The following is a 15,264-nucleotide window of genomic DNA, read 5'->3' as shown; positions in this document are numbered from 1 at the left end:
TGAAATCCATAAATAATTATCCAGGGATAAATGCAAGACAATGGCAAACATCATTTATTGAACATGCACTGTACATAATATATTATACCTACATCTTGCTAGAAATTAGACCAATTTTAATAGTCTGCATAGTTTGGAGAATCTCTGTGATGTCATATTTAAATTACTGTGTAAATATATGTATTATGCACAATATACAGAGATATAAATATGCCCACATGAAAAAATGATGAAAGTATTAATATTTCAACTGTACAGAGTTAGCTACATAAATAACCCCCAACTATCTGGAGAAAAGACGTTTGCTTTGACCTAGACCATCCCAAAGTACACACACAAACACACATATCTATTTTAACTAAATGCTTGTATGTATGCACGCGTGCTCAGTCATATTAGACTCTTTGCGACTCCATGGACTGTGGCCTGCAAAGCTCCTCTGTCCATGGAATTTTCCAGGGAAGAATACTAGAGTGGGTTTCCTACTCCCAGGGATCTTCCTGACCCAGGGATTGAACTGGTGTCTCCTGTCTTGGCAGGTAGATTCTTTACCACTGAGCCACCATGCAAGCTCAACTAAATGCTTAGTGTATTTCTAAATGTGGGAGTCAGTATGTAGATAGAATATAGAAGAGTACAAGATAAAAAATATTGAAATTCTTAGCCTAGCTAAGTGTCAAAATGTGTTCCATAAATAACAGCTCTTATAAGGGTTCAGTGTGGGATACTGTTTTGATACTTGGAAAATTAGCATAGGAATGACAAAATTTAGATTATGGTTTTCTCTCCAGTTCATTTCTCTAACCTGTCTCTGAGAGAATGGCATTTTTAGTCTAAAAAAATTTGAAAAAATTAAAAAAAAAAAAAAAAAAAAAAAAAAACGACTAAGCAAAAAAAAAAAAAGGAATGAACCTGACAAAAGTTAGGCAAAATAAAGGCAAGTGAGGAGTCTTTGTATCTAAATAATGAAAGTGACAATAACTACCCCAATGGAATACACTAACAATAATTTTAGCTTAATTTTTCGATATATTATATAATTAGACATTTTAGTAGGTTTTGGTTTCAGCAGATATTAACTTCAATTTACCAAAGGATAAGAGCTTGGGACAACATAAGAGAGCACAGAAAGATGCTCAGAGGCAAAGGGATGCAATCCTGTTATAGGTACCATTGCAAATAACTCAAAAAGAGGTGACTGACATATATAGACATGTTACTGTATTCATGTATAGACTGTTGGGTGATGCACAGGGAAGCCTGGCATGCTGCAGTCCATGGGGTCACAAAGAGTTGGACAGGACTGAGCAACTGAACTGAACATGTATAGATAATAGGTGACTGCATCATATTTTCAAAATCTATTAGCTCATGTGTCACAAAGCTTAGACTTCCTTTTAATTCATTCCAAATGTTTTATTTGCCCTTGCCCATAAACTGATACCAAATATCGAGTACTTTACCTCAAACAGTTTCTAAATTTCAGTTCCAATTAATTTCCTTGACTTTCTGAATATCAATGGTTGTTATCCTAAATGTATGGCTTTCAATGCTGCTCAAATGCCTTGAATTATAAGATTCTGCAAACTTGGCTCCAACAGTTTTGTTGAGTAATATAGAGGGATTATGTTCCTGTGTGTTTTTCATACTATTTTGCATGTTAATGTAATTATTAAAGTTAAGTGCTCTTTTGGGGAAAAAGTCGTGATTTCCCAGTAATGTGGGCATTGGATGATATGATGGATTTACATACTATCTATCACACATTCAGGTCTAGAATAAGCCTATGTATATATACCCTAAAATATTTCTAGAATGAGAGGATACATTTGGAATGAGGATGCTGGTTTATTTACCTGGGCATAAAGTGGTACAGGCTATCTTTTGTACACTCTGCCCTTCACAGAAGGCACCACCATTGAGCGGAGCTGGGTTGGTACAGGTCCTTGTACGCTTCTGATACCCCCGTCCGCAACGGCTATTACACACAGACCACTCTGTCCAAGTGGACCAGCCACCATTTACTGGAAGTAAATGATAAAACATGAATTAAGTGTACATGCATACACACAGAGATGCACAAACCACATATCAAACATAAACAAGAATGTTGTATCCCAAGTGACCATAAAAAAATTAAAAACCTCAAAGCTGGAAGAGACCTTGGATGTAATTTCATTCAAAATTTTATTACTACAAAACTGAAATCTAAGCACAGGGATAAATAAAATGAATTATCAATATCTATTTACTTACTCAGAAAATAGAACTGTGTTCTCCTCTCCTTAGCCACTGTTGTTTTAAAAAACATCCCCCTACCTAGTAAAGCTCCAAAAATTATTGATACTTTTGACAACTTATCTCAAATAATATGCTTATATCCTTGTACCAAGGCTGCAGGTGGCTATGAGGCATGGTAACTGATAAAATCATTTAGCCTTTCCTTAATAATACATGATTATTGATCTTTAGCATATATAAACTTTATAACCTTTCAAGAATTTTTATTTTCATTAATAAGCGAATCTATTTTTTAAAAAAAGTCTTGATAGCTGGATTTACAACTAAGTATTTATTTGAATGGATCAGCAATTAGCTGATGTAACTGCAATTGACACATACTTTGTGTATAAAGACTATTTATGATGTTCGATGGACCTGTCAGTATAGATGCGATTATAAAACTTATTGTCTAGCACTATGTTTATTTTTAACCTCTAGAGATTTCACTCTAGAAAATACTGATATATTCTCATATCTCAATATATGAGTCCATGAAATTACTATAATTAAGCAATTTCTAACAAAAATTATTTTCTGCTGGTTAAAACATGCTACAAACAGTATATGCATCTACTTCTTGATGGTAAAGAAGTGTGCTACTCAGATAACAGAAACCTATATAGGGACATCACATGCCCATCATCTCCTTCTCTAGGATCTTACGCAATAGGTAATAATCATGAATGTGTTATATATAGAGACATAGGCTATTTTTCAGTGGAGAATTTTTTTTTTCCTGTATCAAGATAAGAACTTTTGTATGAAGATTTACCTTTATTTTTTTGTATAAAGATAAATAAATGAGAACAATTTGGACATTCAACAATAGGAAAATGGTAAATATACTATGTTCATGAGATTGGCTGCCAGGCCGCTATTAAAAATGATGCTGCCTGCGTGCACCCCTATGTTCACAGCAGCAGTATTCACAATAGCCAAGACATGGAAACAACCCAAACGCCTGTCAATAGGTAATGGGTAAAAAAGATGAGGCATACATATGCAGTAGACTACTGCTAAGTGGTAAAAAGAACAAACAATGCCATTTGCAGCAACATGGATGCAGCTACAGATTATCATACTAAGTGAAGTGAAGTCATAAAGAAAAGACAAATACCATATGAAATCACTTATAGGTTGAATCTAAAATAAATATGACACAGAATAAGGGACAGAGAATAGACTGCTGGTTGCCAAAGGGAAAGCACTGTAATGCAACTATACTTAAATGAAAGAACACATTAAAAAAAATAATGCTGTAGAAGTCTATTTAATAATACATGGATATTTCAACATTATGTTTTAAGTAAAAAAAAATTATATCCCTTATTTTAAAATCTTATGTATGTTAAGAAAATATCAGTAGTATATATATCCATCTTTTTTAAAGCTATCTCTGGATGACAAAATGACAGGATTATAGGTTTTTTCTTTGATGTTTTTCTGTTTCCCAAATTTTCTGTAATGAATATATACTTGCAGTCTAAAAATGATACTAACAACAGACTCAAAAATGAAATACTGGTTAAATGTATATGTTTTTCTGTGGTCTTCTAGTGAGCCCAACCTATGAGCCTTGGACAACTTATTCTGTTGTATAAGAATACATGTTCTTTCATGCAGACGTTTGACAGAGTTTTGTGTTCCAAAAGTAATTTAACCCACTCACCTTGACGAAACTCCAAATGTGGAACTGTCAGTATAAATTTCTTACCAACATACTGGCAAGCTGATATTTGGGGTTACAGTATACATGTGCTGCTCTGCTAGGATTTTAATGAGAAATTAATAATCATAAACGTTTAGAAGAAGACCAGTCTTGAAGATTCTAGATTTATTCCATTATTTTATGGGGAAGGAGGTATGTGCTCTGAGTATTGTAATGCTGAAGTGTCCGACTGTAGGCTAGTTACTGCCAGAACTAGGTCTAGAACAGAAGACTCCCAAGCCCTAGTGCCACACTGTTTGCTAAACTCAAAATGCTTTAGCTCCTTGTGTTTGATCCTTACTAAAGACAATGTTTGGCCTGTGCTTATGGATAATGAGAACATGCTATACATAGGAAAAGAGACCTGCAGCTATGTAGTACATCTGTTTAAGAGTCTGCCCTCATTAATCACTTACAATTGGTACAAACTGTGATGTACCCTAATTTTTTTGCATTTCTAGCACTGTTTATTAAGTCATTCAGAAAGTCTAGAAAAAGACAAAAAGTGGGAAACATTTCACTGTGACTTAAGGAAATTGAACTTCAGAGTATTCAGAGGACTTTTTTAAAAGAAGTATGCATCTGTCCTGTAATGACAATGACAGCATTAAAGCATCACTACGTTCAGCCTTTCGAATGGCACAGTAGTTTCTGTTTTCGTAACCTCCTGCAGCCTGAGGATGCATCCAGCCAAGTAGTATGACCTGCAGGAAGTGCCACGAGCCATGTACTTGGCAGTGACAAATCTCCTGAAGTGTCATTTAACACCAAAGGAGCCATGAACAGCCCCCTTACCTTCTAAGTGGTGGCCATTATCGTTCTGGTGGAGGTAGAACCTCAAAATATTTCTCAGGGTTGTTCAGTTTCCTCTCAGACAATAACTCACCAAGAATATAAAGATCTACTGTGTATCTAACACTGTAAGAAGCATAAATGTACAGAGTTGTCTCTTTGTCCACCAAGGAGCTTAAAAGCCTCACTGGGCAGATGGAACTACTCGTGAAATGAGAAAACTTCTGAGTGCTAAAACAGGGAGATAAAAACATCACATGCAGTGGCAAAAGTGGGTGCAGAATCATTTAGTCCTTCTGGAGGAATGCTAAGCTTAGGGATGAGATGGATTGGAAAGGGCCAGAGAATGGAAGAGAAGCTCTCTGAAGAAGTCATCATGTTGCAGCTTGCTACAGGGTTAGGACTAGGGCTGTATGACAATGGCAGGCCTTGTCTTCACGTTGGATGTCCTTGATGGAGTGTAAAGCAAGTTCCAGGCAGTTAAAGCTGCTCCAGTGTGTTTGGAGAACATGTCAGCTCCAGTTTACCTGAGGTCTTGCAATCGCTCTCCTGAGGCCCACAGAAAGAGCAGAAGGTTGCTTTAAGTATCTTCATGTCAGAACTCCCTCTAGGTCTTGGTAGTCCAGGCTGAGAAGGGCGGGGCAGGGCTTCGGGAAGCAGGGAACCCTCCTGGATTCTTGAGTTCAGTTTGAAATTCAGGACATTTATGCTTGTTACAGTGTTAGATCCCTCAGTGGATTTCCTTTACTGTCCTATAAACTGACAAAAGGCTAGAAGTTCCAAGTCCAGGTTTCCTATGAGTATCAGAAAAGCAGTGAAACCTCACTGTCCATATGGGAAGCAGGAAGAGAGCTGCAATGGGGACTGAGAAGGGCCCTCTCCACTTGATATTCTAACACTAAAATGAGAGACTGCAGTTTGACCTGAACCAGATTGAGGCACACAAAGTTCACTCACCATAGACTATGACAGTTGCAGTTGTGCTTTTCCTCTTGGCGACAATGTTTTTGGCAACACAAGTATAGTTGGCAGTATCTGAGAGGCGGGCCTGCTTGATGATGAGGTTGTGATCAATAGTAATATAAAAATTCCGATCTTCAACAGGATCGATGATGTCTTCATTTTTCAACCATTCCACCTAAAGATGCACAAGAGAAACAGATAAATCCCTGGTATGAATCCCTCGATGGCTGCCAGGCCTGACTTTTGTTCTGCAACGTGAACAGCACTGTTCCATGCTATGAAATCTGCAAACTTGAGGAAGTAACTTTCTGAGGTCATGTTAAGTATCACTCACCTGCCAAACATACTGATTCTGTCTGTACTACATTATTCTCAAATGTCAATGACCCAATTGGGAAATACAGGGTTCAAATTGTTTTCACTTTGCCCTGCAGGCAGGAATAGGTGATGTGCACTGCCAAGTTCAGAACCCAATCAAAAATAATGGGCGAAGCATTTCAAACTGAACTCAAACCTTTTGCTATTTGATTTGTTTACTCTTGGCAACTTACCTGCTGCTTTTCAGAAAAGAATATAAGGACTACCAAAAAAGCTCAAAAGGCATCCTAGACATCATGCAGCTCAAATAAAACAACATTTGGATGATTTATGTCTTGTTGAAACATATGGATTAAATTTCCCTGAAAATGCACTTACTTTAAAATGTAGCAAACACATATTTAGAGATGTATCTAAGCCAAAATACTTAGGAGGGAACAAAAAGGTTTTCTACCAACTCTCAATATGATCTAAAGAGCATATAAGTCATAGTCAAATCTTTCCTTTTGTCTTTAACTAGCATCAAATCTTTGGCTCTCACGGTTTGCTTCTGGAGAACCTAAGACGTGACTATTCAAAACTACTCAACTATTTTTCCTATGTAAATCTCAGTTTAGCAACAGCAATGTTATCCTTACAGAATGAAAGGAGGGAAGCAAATTCTGTAAAATACATCCTTAAGAAGGATAAACTGTTTTTGTCCCATAAATTGCTTTTCTTCCTCAAAGGTTTATCAATAAAGCAAAACATACTGATATTTACCACACTTAAACTTTCCTGTGCATTAGTGTGGATATAGATACAAGTAACCTTTACTTGTAGGGAGTCAACAATGTTGCCATTTTCAAAATCTTAAGGAGCTTCCCCCAGCAGTACAAGAGGTTTGGAAATTAATCTCTAAATCTGTCAGTGGGCTGGATGTTACACAAATTAAGTGTAACACTGGGACTCTAAAATAATGCTTCTCTAATCCTTAGAAGAGAGGCCACAATTTAAAGGGAAAAACAGAAATCACCTTGAAGTAAACATATGAGGATGTAGATAAGAATGACTATTTGTAATAAGTTTTGAAACAACAGTTACATTTAAGGTATTTAAACCAATGAAAGTGAAAGAAGACTGAAGTCCATCTAAAATAGTGGAGTTTTAAACATGCATTTTGTCTTATTTAAGACAGCACATTCAATCCTGTGCTTAGATATAGCTGGTAAGAGACACACTGGCTTAACCTGGATTTTCTCAAAATTTGGCCCCAAGTGTTTTGTAATCTGGGCTTTTCAGGTGGTGCTAGTAGTAAAGAATTTGCATGCCAATGCAGGAGACTTAAGAGACGAAGGTTCAATCCCCGGGTTGGGAAGATCCCCTGGAGGAAGAAATGGCAATCCACTCCAGCATTCTTGCCCGGAGAATTCCATGGAGGAACCTGGCTACAGTCCATAGGATTGCAGAGTCAGACATGACTGAAGTGACTTGCCACACACACACAATCACGTGTGGTAATACAATCTTGCTAGAAGTTCAAGGGAAAAGATAGCAAGATTCAAAATATTTAAAAAAACTGCATGCTGATAATTGAAAGCTGACATTAATATCTTCTGAATCTCTATGCAGGTTATCTTTGCCATTCAAAAGAAAGTTTTCCACTTAGAAATCTAGGTACTGTTGGGCTTCCTGGGGGTTGTGTGTGTCTCTGTGTGTGTATGTCTTTCAAAGACGCATCAATTCAGTTCAGTTCAGTGGCTCAGTCGTGTCCAACTCTGCGACCCTGTGGACTACAGCACACCAGGCCTCCCTGTCCGTCACCAACTCCCAGAGTTTACCCAAACTCATGTCCATTGAGTTGGTGATGCCATCCAACCATCTCATCCTCTGTTGTCTCCTTCTTCTCCTGCCTTCAATCTTTCCCAGTATTGGGGTCTTTTCCAATGAGTCAGCTCTTCATATCAGGTAGCCAAAGTATTGGAGTATCAGCTTCAATATCAGTCCCTCCAATGAATACCCAGGACTGATCTCCTTTAGGATGGACTGGTTGGATCTCCTTGCAGTCCAAGGGACTCTCAAGAGTCTTCTCCAACACCACAGTTCAAAAGCATCAATTCTTCAGTGCTCAGCTTTCTTTATAGTTCAACTCTCACATCCATACATGACCACTGGAAAAACCATAGCCACGACTAGACAGACCTTTGTTGGCAGAGTAATGGCTCTGCTTTTTAATATGCTGTCTAGGTTGGTTAGTGAAGAAGGCAATGGCACCCCACTCCAGTACTCTTGCCTGGAAAATCCCATGGACAGAGGAGCCTGGTGGGCTGCTGTCTATGGTCGTACAGAGTTGGACACGACTGAAGCGACTTAGCAGCAGCAGCAGCAGGTTGGTTAGACAACTTTCCTGCCAAGGAGTAAGTGTCTTTTAATTTCATGGCTGCAGTCACCATCTGCAGTGGTTTTGGAGCCCCCCAAAATAAAGTCTGCCACTGTTTCCACTGTTTCCCCATCTATTTCCCATGAAGTGATGGGACCGGATGCCATGAACTTCATTTTCTGAATGTTGAGCTTTAAGCCAACTTTTTCAGTCTCCTCTTTCACTTTCAACAAGAGGCTATGTAGTTCTTCTTCACTTTCTGCCATAGGGTGATATCATCTGCATATCTAAGGTTATTGATATTTCTCCCGGCAATCTTGATCCCAGCTTGTGCTTCATCCAGTCCAGCGTTTTTTATGATGCACTCTGCATGTAAGTTAAATAAGTAGGGGGATAACATACAGTCTTGACATACTCCGTTTCCTATTTGGAACCAGTCCATTGTTCCGTGTCCAGTTCTAACTGTTGCTTCCTATTCTGCATACAGATTTCTCAAGAGGCAGGTCAGATGGTCTGGTATTCCCATCTCTTTCAGAATATTCCACAGTTTGTTGTGATCTACACAGTCAAAGGATTTGGCATAATCAATAAAGCAGAAATAGGTGTTTTTCTGGAACTCTCTTGCTTTTTAGATGGTCCAGTGGATGTTGGCAATTTGATCTCTGGTTCCTCTACCTTTTCTAAAACCAGCTTGATCATCTGGAAGTTCACAGTCCATGTATTGTTGAAGCCTGGCTTGGAGAATTTTGAGCATTACTAGCATATGAGAGATTGGAAAAGGAAATGGCAACCCACTCCAGCGTTCTTGCTTGGAGAATCCCAGGGACGGGGGAGCCTGGTGACTGCCATCTATGGGTCGCACAGAGTCGGACACGACTGAAGCGACTTAGCAGCAGCAGCAGCATGTGAGAGGAGCGCAATTGTGTGGTAGTTGGAGCATTCTTTGGCATTGCCTTTCTTTGGGATTGGAATGAAAACTGACCTTTTCCAGTCCTGTAGCCACTGCTGAGTTTTCCAAATTTGCTGGCATATTGAGTGCAGCACTTTCACAGCATCACCTTTTAGGATTTGAAATAGCTCAACTGGGATTCCATCACTTTCACTAGCTTTGTTCGTAGTGATGCTTCCTAAGGCCCACTTGACTTCACATTCCAGGATGTCTGGCTTAGGTGAGTGATCACACCCTTGTGATCATCTGGGTCATGAAGATCTTTTTTGTATAGTTCTTCCTTGTATTCTTGCCACCTCTTCTTAATATCTTCTGCTTCTGTTAGGTCCATATCATTTCTGTCCTTTATTGAGCCCATCTTTGCATGAAATGTTCCCTTGGTATCTCCAATTTTCTTGAACTGTGCCTGCTACTTTTCTCTGAAGAATAGCCCTCAGACTCCTGGATGTTTTGCTTGGAAGTACCTAAGGGCTCACAGCTTCCCCTGAGACCTCCTCCTTTGGTATGGTCTCACAGGTGTGGAAATATTCCTTCTGTCTAATCAGATTGGAATCTGAGTTGTCACTCTCGAGAGCTCCCTTGTAGGGTTGCACACTGAAGCTACCTCCTTAACACATCTCCTAAATTTACATTTTCTGGGTCTCTCCTTTTGTCTTTTGACTAGGCTCTCCTGGGAGCATTCCCATAACCAACCCTTTGCATTCAGACCTCTGCTTCATGCTCTGCTTCTGAAGAAATCCAATCGATTAAGTCAAGATTGTGCAAAACTATGGGTTTTTTCTATGTGCATAATAGGTAAAAACAGCAATGCTATCCGGATCATAAACGACATGAAGAGATCCCAAGGGATATTGCAAACCACTTGTTTATTTGAAAAGTTTATTACATGGAATAAAAAAAGCAATCAGCACTGTTGACAAAGGATTTAAAAAGACTTATGTGATTATTGGGTATGTAATCTCTACCCTCTTATGCATGGCTGTGCATTTTCCTCAGTGTCTCTCTTCAGCAGGAGCAATGACTACATGAGATATGAGGTTCTCTGAGGAGCTCTAGAAACGTGGCAGCACTCCTGGGCCCTCGGAGGGATACTGCCTTCTTCCCCTTCAGCTTTAACCAGGGAAGCTCTGCCTCAATCTGTTCTCCACACTGGGATAGTCTGTATGCCTATGTCTGAAGAAACAATGAGATCTACAGCTAGAAAATAGTGAGGGAATAGTGAGGGAATGAAGAAAAGAGCCAAGGACTCTGGCTTTTGATAAAATGTCCCCCTCCCAGTCCCCTATGCCCCAGGACTCCCAGCCTTTCACAATGCCTTGTTCTGAGACCTCATCTCCACAAGAAGCTTGGGTCTGGTGCAGGCCATCACTCACCTCCTGCAACAGAATCTCCGTCTTGCTCAGCACGTCCCAATCACCCATCCTCCAAAACTCTCCCAATCCTTCCTCACTTCCTTGGAGCATAGCATCATTGTCCTCCAAAATTTCAACCTCTTTCAGATTGCTTTCTTAAACTTTCTCTAAATCCTAGCTCCTTATGATGCTGCTGTTTCTTCTAGAGTCTTCTTATATAGGGAATGTTTGATTTCCCAACGCACCACCGGGCCTGGGGGTCCAGTGAGCAGCCTCCTGGATCTGCACTGCCTGCTCCACCTTCTTCTCCTCACAGCGGAATGTGGCTGTGCAAAGCCATGCTGGGTGGCCTAATCATAAGTTCGTGATGGCAGAACTCAAGTGGGCCCTAAATTCTGCCCCAAATATTGTACTATATTTTCATCCTCTGTTCACTGTCCCACACTCCTAGACACCTGTTTCACACCTTCTCCTCTCTGCTTAGATACTGCTGCTAAGTCACTTCAGTCGTGTCCGACTCTGTGTGACCCCATAGACGGCAGTCCACCAGGCTCCCCCGTCCCTGGGATTCTCCAGGCAAGAACACTGGAGTGGGTTGCCACTTCCTTCTCCAATGCATGAAAGTGAAAAGTGAAAGTGAAGTCGCTCAGCCGTGTCCAACCCTCAGCGACCCTATGGACTGCAGCCTTCCAGGCTCCTCTGTCCATAGGCTTTTCCAGGCAGGAGTACTGGAGTGGGGTGCCATTGCCTTCTCCGCTGCTTAGACAACACCTCCCCTTCTATCCTCAGTTTCAGCTGATCAATGACCAAGATCTCCCAAAGCTCCATTACCCACCTATCACCTCTGCTCTGCAGCCACCTTCCTCCCTTGTTACTCCTCCTCACCTCTCATTGTCCTTTGCATCCTACTGCCATTCTCCTATTCAAGACCACGCCCCAGAAATTCTTCTCTCTTACATCATTAATTTTCCCTCTACACAGAGTCATTTCCACCAGCATTCAGACGTGTGATTATTTTTCACAACTTACAAGAAAATCCATCGCTACTCATTTCTGCCTTCAGTTACCCCCACATTTCTCTGCTCATCTTAAGAAACACCTTGCAATCCCTGTTTGCACATTTCTCCAGTCTGTGTCCTCTTCATTCCTACAGGATCTACTCTAATTCACACTCGCCTCCACTGTTAGAAGTGCTCTTTTCAAAGGCACCAACTCCTTTCACTTTGCTAGATGGACTGCTGAGGTTTTAGTACTTGACTAACTCGACTCAGCAGCAGCATTTGACCCCATGGGTTTCTCCCTCCTCCGTGCTTACTTTCTCCAGACAGGGCACTTTCTTACTTTTTGTACCATCTCTTCCCACCGTCCACAGCTTCTCTGAGCTTAGGTCTGCTCTCTCTGGGTAGCTCTGTCCATGGACCTCTTCCTTTTTCTATTTTCCATCCACATTCACTTTCTCAGTGAGCTCATCCATTCTCACGCAGAAGACTCCTAAATTTATCTCCAGGTTGACCTCGTCCCTGAACTCCAAACTCATACATCCAACTGTCTTCTTACAAGCCCACTCAGCTGTCTAATAACAACCTTCCCAACTGCCCTCCAAACCTGCTCCTCCCACCACCTTATCTGTCACAGTTAAGGCCAACCTCATCCTTCCAGTAACTCAAAAACCTCAGACTTGAACTTGACTCTTCTCTTCCTCTCCCTTTGCCTATGCCACACCAAAGAAGCATTTGGAATTTGACCACTTCCCATCCCTTCAGCACCACTCACTTCTCCATGCAGGTCACCATCATTTGTCTTCTGGATTGAGTGCAACAACTTCCTGTCTTATCTTTGCTTTTTCCCTTGGCCCTAACATCTATCCTCAACACAGTTAGAGAGGTCTTTAAACCCTAAGTCAGATTATGCTATACCTCATGTCCAACCTTCCAATGGCTCCCCATATTGCTCAGTGTCAACACCAAAGTCCTTATAGGAACCCACAGGATCTCCTGCAATACTAGGACCCCTGACTCTCTGAGATCACCTAGTTTCCTCTCTCCATTCTGTCACCTCTTTAGACGCTGGTTCTTATGTACATCAGGACCCTCCTGTCTTGGGGATGTTGAATTTGATTATTCCTGCTTGGAAAAATCTTTCCCCAGTAAGTTTGCTCTCTTTTCTCCTTCAGGGCTTTCCTCAGAGGTCACCTGCTCAATGAGCCACTTCATAATCAACCTTTAAAACTGCAACATCTCCCTCTGCCTATGCCCCCAATCTCACACTCTTATTTTCTTCATCTCATAAAATCTGTATTTTACTTATTACTTGTCTCCTCTACCAGAATGTAAGCTTAACAGACTTGGGTTTAGTTTTTTGGTCACTGCTATATTCCCATGGCCCAGAACTAGCATACAGTAGGTGCTTAATTAGTATTTCTTAAATGCATGAGCAAAGAAGACATGAAGTAGTGTCAACTCTGTTATACACATTTTTAGATCTCTATCACATGGACCACAGCCTTGTCTAACTCAATGAAACTATGAGCCATGTCATGTAGGGTGACCCAAGACAGACAGGTAATGGTGGAGAGTTCTGACAAAATGTAGTCCACTGGAGAAGGGAATGGCAAACCACTTCAGTATTCTTGCCTTAAGAAACCCATGAACAGTATGAAAAGGCAAAAAGATAAGACACTTAAAGATGAACTCCCCAGGTCAGTAAGTGCCCACTATGCTACTGGAGATGAATGGAGAAATAACTCCAGAAAGAATGAAGAGATGGAGTCAAAGCAAAAACAACACCCAGTTGTGGATGTGACTGGTGATGGAAGCAAGGTCTGATGCTGTAAAGAGCAATGTTGCATAGGAACATGGAATGTTAGGTCCATGAATCAAGGCAAATTGGAAGCTGTCAAACAGGAGATGGCAAGAGTAAACATCAACACTCTAGGAATCAGTGAACTAAGATGGACTGGAATGGGTGAATTTAACTCAGATGACCATCATACCTACTACTGTGGGTAGAAAATTTCTTAGAAATGCAGTAGCCATCAAAGTCAACAAAAGAGTCCAAAATGCAGTACTTCGATGCAATCTCAAAAAGACACAATGATCTCTGTATGTTTCCAAGACAAACTATTCAATATCACCATAATTCAAACCTATGCCTTAACCAGTAATGCTGAAGAAGTTGAAGTGAATGGTTCTATGAAGACTTACAAGATCTTTTAGAACTAACACCTCCCAAAAGATATCCTTTTCATTATAGGGGACTGGAATTCAAAATAGGAAGTCAAGAAACACCTGTAACAGGCACATTTGGCCTTGGAGTAGAGAATGAAGCAGGGCAAAGGCTTACAGAGTTTTGCCAAGAGAACACACTGGTCATAGCAAACACCCTCTTCCAACAACACAAAAGACGACCCTACACGTGGCATCACCAGATGGTCAACACCAAAATCAGATTGATTATATTCTTTGCAGTCAAAGATGGAGAAGCTCTATACAGTCAGCAAAAACAAGACTGGGAGCTGACTGTGGCTCAGATCATGAACTCTGTCTTGCCAAATTCAGACTGAGATTGAAGAAAGTAGGAAAACCACTAGACCAATCAGGTATGACCTAAATCAAGTCCCTTATGTTTATACAGTGTAAGTGAGAAATAGATTTAAGGGATTAGATCTAATAGACAGAGTGCCTGATGAACTATGGACAGAGGTTTGTGACACTGTATAGGAGACAGGGATTAAGACCATCCCCAAGAAAAAGAAATGGAAAAAAGGAAAATGGCTGTCTGAGGAGGCCTTACAAATAGCTGTGAAAGGAAGAGAAGCAAAAAACAAAGGAGAAAAGGAGATATACCCATTTGAATACAGAGTTCCAAAGAATAGTAAGGAGAGATGAGAGCCTTCCTCAGCAATCAATGCAAAGAAATAGAGGAAAACAACAGAATGGGAAAGACTAGAGATCTCTTCAAGAAGATCAGAGATACAAAGAGAACATTTCATGCAAAGATGGGCTCAATAAAGGACAGAAATTACAGGGACCTAACATAAGAAGATATTAAGAAGAGATGGCAAGAATACACAGAAGAACTGTACAAAAAAAGATATGCATGACCCAGATGATCACAATGGTGTGCTCACTCACCTAGAGCCAGACATCCTGGAGTGTGAAGTCAAGTGGGCCTTAGGAAGCATCACTACGAACAAAGCTAGTGGAGGTGATGGAATTCCAGTTGAGCTATTTCAAATCCTAAAAGGTGATGCTGTGAAAGTGCTGCACTCAATATGCCAGCAAATCTGGAAAACTCAGCCGTGGCCACAGGACTGGAAAAGGTCAGTTTTCATTCCAATACCAAAGAATGTTCAAACTACTGCACAATTGCACTCCTCTCACATGCTAGTAAAGTAATGCTCAAAATTCTCCAAGCCAGGCTTCAACAATACTTGGACTATGAACTTCCACATGTTCAAGCTGGTTTTAGAAAAGGTAGAGGAACCAGAGATCAAATTGCCAACATCCTCTGGATCATCTAAAATGCAAGAGAGTTCCAG

At 40.4% G+C, this 15,264-nt stretch overlaps 1 protein-coding gene across 3 annotated transcripts in view; it reads right to left on the bottom strand.

The window, feature by feature from the left end:
* The window catches only part of UNC5C (unc-5 homolog C (C. elegans)), a 428,547-nt gene that overhangs the window by 71,123 nt on the left and 342,160 nt on the right, over window positions 1–15,264 (bottom strand). For all 3 annotated transcript variants that reach the window (XM_010848326.1, XM_010848327.1, XM_010848328.1), the window contains exons 5-6: window positions 5,741–5,921; window positions 1,857–2,024 (exon numbers count right to left, since the gene is read on the bottom strand). In XM_010848326.1, coding sequence (XP_010846628.1) covers window positions 1,857–2,024; window positions 5,741–5,921 — 349 coding nt within the window. The remainder of the gene's footprint in view (window positions 1–1,856; window positions 2,025–5,740; window positions 5,922–15,264) is intronic.

The sequence above is a fragment of the Bison bison genome, unplaced genomic scaffold (assembly GCF_000754665.1).
Source record: "Bison bison bison isolate TAMUID 2011002044 unplaced genomic scaffold, Bison_UMD1.0 scf7180017864263, whole genome shotgun sequence".
In the NCBI taxonomy this organism is placed as follows: domain Eukaryota; kingdom Metazoa; phylum Chordata; class Mammalia; order Artiodactyla; family Bovidae; genus Bison; species Bison bison.
The sequence above is the reverse complement of the archived record's forward strand: the minus strand, read 5'-3'. Positions and strand labels throughout refer to the sequence as shown.